The 6,685-nt window shown below is 57.2% G+C and overlaps 1 protein-coding gene across 1 annotated transcript; it reads right to left on the bottom strand.

Moving 5' to 3' along the window:
- Nucleotides 1–401: 401 nt before the first annotated feature.
- On the bottom strand, nt 402–2,769 carry NPW (neuropeptide W). The gene is given in 5 exon segments (XM_055806298.1): nt 402–798; nt 2,347–2,406; nt 2,409–2,513; nt 2,515–2,640; nt 2,642–2,769. Coding segments are annotated over 5 exon segments (423 nt in total). The 5' UTR covers nt 2,738–2,769; the 3' UTR covers nt 402–762.
- Between the last annotated feature and the right edge of the window lie 3,916 nt (nt 2,770–6,685).

Raw genomic sequence — 6,685 nt, 5'->3', positions numbered from 1 at the left:
CTATGTGCTCCTGCCCGGCCCTGAGGCTTCTCCCCGTTTAAATGGGGAATAACACTTACTTTCATCAGCAGACATAATAAAAAATGAAGCTCTTAAGCAAGCAAAAAACCAGCTAGAGCAGTGAGGAGTCACAGAGCTTTTTTTCAGCCCAGTCCACAAAAGATGTCTAACTCTGTCATCTTAATTGACGCTTAGCCTGGCAGTAACTGCCTGACGGGTAGTAAAAGAGATTTACTGTAAAGCTGCAGAAGAAAATGTGTCAAGGAGTTAAATCATGTCAGAAAAATCTGGGAGTGACCTACCACTGAAGTGCCTGCCCCGTGCAGAGCCGTACCAGGTTTTGCTTTTAAAAAAAACCCAACACACCACAACAGTACAATGAAGCCAAAGTTTCCTTTGATCGATTCTCATTTTAATGAGGGCAGGTTCCTAGGAAGCAAACAGTACGTTTGTATCATATTGCAAACAAGCTAGTACAGAAATCTAAAAAAAATAAACAAAAATAAATATCTTCCCTGTTTATTTCTCCCCAAGTTTATAGCACTAGGTTGACCTGAAAACAAGATGAATTTACCACTGCATCTGGACAGCGGCCATGAAAAATTAGAATTTTTTTGGAATGCAATTGTCTGTATGGTTTCAGAGAGGTCAGAGTACCGGGAGATCTGCCGATGAGAGTCTTCCTCGCCAGCTAGGGTGAATGGTTTCCACCTTGGGCAGTCAATGCTCCTCCGCCGCTTGAAGCATCTCTGCCGGGCCCCTTCAGCGGATCAGAGCCACGTCTTCAAGCGGGAGAAGCTGTAAGGAGAGGGGCTGGGTTATTGCAGAGCATCCAGCTGCACACCTGAGCCCTGCCACCACCGCCCTGCCCACGTGGGACCGCATCTCCCCGCCGTACAGCGCCGGAACCAGCGCTGCATTCGCGGTCCTCATTTAATATTCTCTGTGGGCTCAGATCCAGCCCAGGGTGGCTGCAGGCTCCCGAACGCCGAGCTTGGCCCTGCCTGCCAGGCTCCCCTGGAAATGTGGCTGTGACATCGGGGGGGACACACGCGTGTCCAAAGGTCTGGAGCCCCAGCCATGGCACCAGCACCGCTCTCCCCGCATGCAGCCAGGCTGCGGGAGGACACGGCACAGTACAGGCATGACGCAGGGCTGAGCTGACCCGTCCGGGCTTCCCCAAAAAGATACTAATCCCGTTATTTCCTCCAAAAATGCAAGGGCGGAGGAATACAGCTACATGATTCAGGGGCTGCTCCAACAGCTAACAGCCCCCATGGATTTCAGCTGGATGTTGGCTCCAGTGTGACATAAGAGGAAAGAAATGTCATGTCCGGAGCCAGCCCCGAGCCAGCCCCACGCAGCCTGGCTGAGCCCCTTTTGGGGGGCAGGGAGAGGGGTCCGGCAGAGGGGGCCACACCAGGAGCACCGCGGCATCACCCCCATGGGTACCCTCCCAGCCCTGGCAGCTGGGTCCCGCAGGGTGCAGGGCTGTGATGCACCAAACAGGGGGCACAGAAATAATCCCCCTCCTTTTTCAGTCTTAAAACCAAAGTGCAGCTCCCCCACAGACATCCCCTGGGGAGGAGGAACCTGCCCCCTCCTCCCGGCCGCTTTGCGGGGCACCACACACCTTGTGGGTCAAGTTCAAAACCGTGGCAGAGCCACAACTTTGGCTGTGGCACCCACACAGTGGTGACGGGGCTGAACCCCCCGGACCTGGGCTGTCCTGTGGGGTCACGGCTCCCCTCACCCCCCAACACCCTCCCAGCCCAGCCGGGGCTGGGTGCAGAAGTGGTGCAGGTGTTGAGGGGCAGCTCCCCATATCTGGGTGATGCCATGGGGCAGCCCAGCTGACTGCTTGGAGCACCCCAAAACCCCAGGGCCTGCAGGATGGGACACCGCAGCAAGGCTCCGTGCACCCCCATTCCCTGGTGGAACCCCTCCAAGGCTCCATGCACCCCCATTTCCCTGGGGGAACCCCTCCAAGGCTCCATGCACCCCCATTTCCCTGGGGGACCCCTTCGAAAGCTCTGTGCACCCCATTCCCTGGTGGAATCCCTCTAAGGTTCTGTGCACCCCCGTTTCTCTGCTGAAACCCCTCCAAGGCTCCGTGCACCCCCATTCCCTGGGGAGCCCCCTCCAAGGCTCCGTGCATCCCCGTTCCCTGGCGCCCCCCCCAGCACCGCGGTGGTGCCACCGAGGGACCGCAGCACGGCTCTAGCGCCCCGCACACGGGTGTCACCCCTCCAGCATCCTGCCGAGAGGCCGTGACACCCCCCCCCCCCCGGGCGACACCCCCCGGGCTCCACCGCCCCCGCCCGCCCGCCGGGGCCCCGGGGTTACCTGAGCTCGGCGGGGCGCGGGTGGGGCGCGGGCGGGGGCCGGGCGGGGACCCCCGCGGGGACCCCCCAGCCCCGCCGGAGCAGGCGCTGCAGGAGGCGGCCGGGACCGGGCGGCGGCGGGGCGGCCGGCGGCGTGTCCCCGACGGGGCGGCCCGGGGGCGGCGGGGGGGGCGGCGGGGGTGTCTGCCCCGGGGCGCCGGGGGGGCTCGGCCGGCAGCTCCCGGCGCCAGAGGTAGGGGGAGCGGCGGACCCCCATGAGCAGCCCCGAGGCGCGCCCCACCGTGTGGTACCGGGGGGCTGGCGACGTGCTTGTACCAAGCGCCGGCCGGCAGCATCAGCCCCAGCAGCACCAGGGCCCCCCAGGCGCCCCCTGACAGCCGCCCCCTCGGCATGGCGCCGGGCTGGCAGGGTGCGGGCAGGGTGCGGGCAGGGGCAGCCCCCGGCCCCGGCCGCCCCAGCGAGCTCTGCCCCGCGCCCGCGCCCCGCCGGTTTATAGCGCCGTCGGGAGGGGCACCCCGCGGCCCCGCCCCGGCAGCCCCCAGCCCCCCCCACCTCCTACCTGCCGCCTCCAGTGGCCCCCCGCCCTCCCCCTGCAGCACCCCCCGCGGCCCCGAGCAGTCCTCCCGTCTTTGAGCACCCCCCTTCGCCGCCCCCAGCATCCCTGAGCATCCTCCCCGCTACCTTCATCATCCTCCTCATGGCCCAGGAAACCTCCCCGTGGGGCCCTCTGCAGCCCCAGCACCTTCCTCGTGGCCCTAAATACCTTCTCCGTGGCGCTGAGCATCTTCCCCACCATGCTTAACATCCTGCCACAGCACCGAGCATCCTCTGCAGCCCCCCAAACCACCCCACAGCTCCCCACTGCCCCCAAAACCTTCCCACAGCCCCACAAACCTCTCCACAGCCCCCCAAGCTCCCTGCAGCCCTACAAACTTTCCTGCAGCCCCCCAAACCTCCCCACAGCCCCTCAAACCTCCCCACAGCCCCCCAAGTTCCCCACAGCCCAGCATCCTCTCCAGCCCCTCAGCACCTGCTTGACACCGGCAGGATTTGCTGCTGGAGGAAGAGATGTTACAAACTGACTGCAAGTGAGGACCCTTGGAGGTCCTGTGCCCCCAGCCTCACTGCCTAGAGTGGGACCAACAGCAAGGCAGCAGGAACATGCCCTGGAGGAACCAACTGTAAGAACAAATTGCAGTGATTTTCAACAAAATTCATCCCACGTGGGGTACCAGATGGAGGTGAGTGATGGAGACTGAACCCTGCTGTGGTTACCTGCCCCGGCGTAGAGATGATGCTGCTGCTGCCTGGGGGGTGCAAAGGGCCCATGTGTCCCAGGGAGCTCAGTGTCCTGCTGTGCTCTCCACCTTCGTAGCACCCACGGAGCGTTGAGACCCAGATTTCACTCCGATCTCGCTCAGCTCAATTAATATCCCACCTGTGGTTTGTGGGTCCTAGTGCCCATGAACTTGCCTTGGTGCAGGGCAAAGTCACGACTGCGTAAGAGGTGCAAAGCAATAGGAAGAGATGAGATACCGCACCCATGCGGGGGGCTCAGACTGCTGCTACCCCCGGGATCACCGCCTGCTCTTGGTCACTTGTCCATCGCAGTGTAAAGCGGCCAGCTGCCTGACTCCCACCCGAACAGCTCCTTCAGTAATTCCTGCTCTTCCCTCTCTTCTTTAGGAAAAAAAAGATGACCCAGGAGGTGAATACCTGATTCCCGTGGGATGCCTGCCAACTCGTCTTCCTCTTCACCAAAGCCTGCTGCCTCCATAATCCAGAGAAATCACAGGACCTGGTATTTCCAGCCCCTTCCAACACTCCTCTGGTGCCACTTCTTAACAAACAGGAGGACTGGGGATTTGGTGACACCATCCCTGCTGCCTCCTGCTGAGAGCCACTTTATGTTGCCTGGATCCAAATCTTGTGACCACACGATGTTTTGCCTGTAGATATTTTGGAGAGATGTGAGGAGCTCCCCGCTGTGTTCTGCAACCCGCCGCGATGTGGGAGCCCACAGCGGACAGGGGCTTTGTCCTGCAGCAAAGTGCTCAAGACCATTTGCAGTGGGCTTGTCAGGCTGCGTCCCCTTCTTTTCTGCAACTCAGGTCTTCTTAAATAGGACATTACTGCAAATTTTGCCATTCCAGTCAGGTGACTTTTCCCCTCAGATTCCTTAATGCAACCAAGCAGGTAAAATTCATGCTCATCAGGGAGCAATTCCAGTTCCTCTCATTTATTAGCCAAGTTCTTGGCTTTATACACTGAACTATGACTAACTAATTTCTTTTTTTTTATTTTTTTTTTTTCAGGCCGCACAGTAACTTGATTGACTTTATTCTCAGCCTCTGGGTGCCCATTTCTCTTTTTGAGATTATTTTAGCATGGTCCCAAGGAATGTGGCCAGCCTGCTTCCCACCACCAGGCTGCCCAGCTCTTTACCAGCATCCAGCCAGCCTCCCCCATCCCGCCCAGCAGCGAAGCTCTCTCCATCAGCCCAGCTTGCCCACACCGGCATTTTGTGATCCTCTGCTCAGGCATGGGGACGTGTTTGCACGTGCAAGCAGGAGACAGACCCACGCTGGGGACCCCTCAGTGTGTGGGAGCAGGTTCTGCTCATCTCAGCCAAGCGACAACCTCCTGCTGGAGGAGCCAGCCCCTTGGCTAGGCAAGGGCCAGAGACAGGGGGGCTGGGGCTCCGAGGAGGAGGAGGAGGAGGAGGAGGAGGAGGAGGAGTAAAAGAGAAGTGCAAAGCAGCAATAAGACATGGGGAGGTATAAGATGGTCTGTCTCAGTGAAAAGCCTCATGATTCTCCTCTTCTGGGAAGGCTGGGAGCAAGTGAAATCCCAGTTGGTAAGAAGGAGATCCCGGCCTTTTCCCGAGCAGAGTACTGGAAGTTACACTGCGTGGAGCACGACTCATTTCTGTTAATGAACCAGACCCAGAGTGTCCAACTCACCCATGGCCCAACTTCTCGGAGGCTCCCAGGCTTACGGTAAGGAGAAAGCTGGGTTCCCGTCTCCCACCAAGCAGGTCATTGATGGGTGGGCTATTTTCATCACCCTTTGAGTGCTCTGAACATTACAAACGGCCTCACCACTTTCACGTTTTAACAGAGCCATTAATGAATGGCATCGGTACAGCACACAGACAATCACATCGCAGCCTGCCCTGGTCACCAAATCCCAGTTCACAACCGGACACGCACTGCCAGGTTTATTCCACTCAGTAATAAGCCATTACAGTTCCTTCTCCCCCCGAGAGCCAGATCAATTCTGAATGACCTGACGCTCAGCCTGGAGAAGGCAGAGGCTTGTTCCTACCTCTGCCCCCATTCCCGAGCAAACAGGTTTTAGGAGCTTATGTTTCGCTGCAGCAGTACACCAACGTGGGCTCAACCTTCCCACCCAGCAGTGGAAGATTTTCTCATTCCTCGAGATCTGCCTAAAGTGTCTTTTATGTGTATTTTTGGTGTAACTTGAATAACTTATCACACATATAGACTCTCTGGGAACTGAACTGAACTCTTTCCTCCCAGTGCATTGAATGATTCCTGCTCACAGCCAGCCTCTTGTGTCTGCAAGGCACTTTGAGACCCTTCAGGATGATATAGTAGGGCTCCAGATCTCTAGTAGAGTGCATGTTTTCTCTCCCAAGTATTTTTACGCATCTTTAGAACAAAACAGCTGACAAGCAGTTTGTCTTCTATTTATATTCTAAGTAACTAAAATATAATTTTAGGATTCCTGCTCCCCTCACAGCAGTCGATGCTCCCACAAACACTGCAGCACGTCAGCGGACCCATCACACCGTGCTGCTCCGAGGTGGTCTTCGTGTCAGGAACTCCCCCAGAGGAACAAAATCCTTCTTTACAGATAAAAATCTTTTGAACAAATCCTGGCTCCTGTGGAAGTATTCTACAGACCCCGTGAGGGTAAGATTTCAGCCTTTCGGGCCACTTCTATAAGCTGCAGGTACTTGGGTTCACCCAAGCAGGATCCGGCTGATCTCAAGCCCTTTTGAAAACCCCACTTTTACATTTTCACTTAATAAACACATTATTAGCTCCAGCATCACATTTATCAACTACACAGACACTGAGCTGAGACTTTGCTCAGCTTACCCCAGTGCTTGGACAAACCCTTCACGATGTTATTAATTTGTCGAGGTGGAGTGCGATCTAACCATATGGCTCTGCTGCTGAAAGGATTTAAGGTCATCTATTATTTTGGAACAAACCCAGTCTTTCTGTAAGAGGAAGATCCAGCTGCAGCTCCCCATCTTGTTGGATGCTCGGGCTCTCCAGGAGGTAACTGCTGCTTCTCTGCTGGACCAG

This window comes from Falco peregrinus, chromosome 5, assembly GCF_023634155.1.
Source record: "Falco peregrinus isolate bFalPer1 chromosome 5, bFalPer1.pri, whole genome shotgun sequence".
NCBI lineage: Eukaryota > Metazoa > Chordata > Aves > Falconiformes > Falconidae > Falco > Falco peregrinus.
The sequence above is the reverse complement of the archived record's forward strand: the minus strand, read 5'-3'. Positions and strand labels throughout refer to the sequence as shown.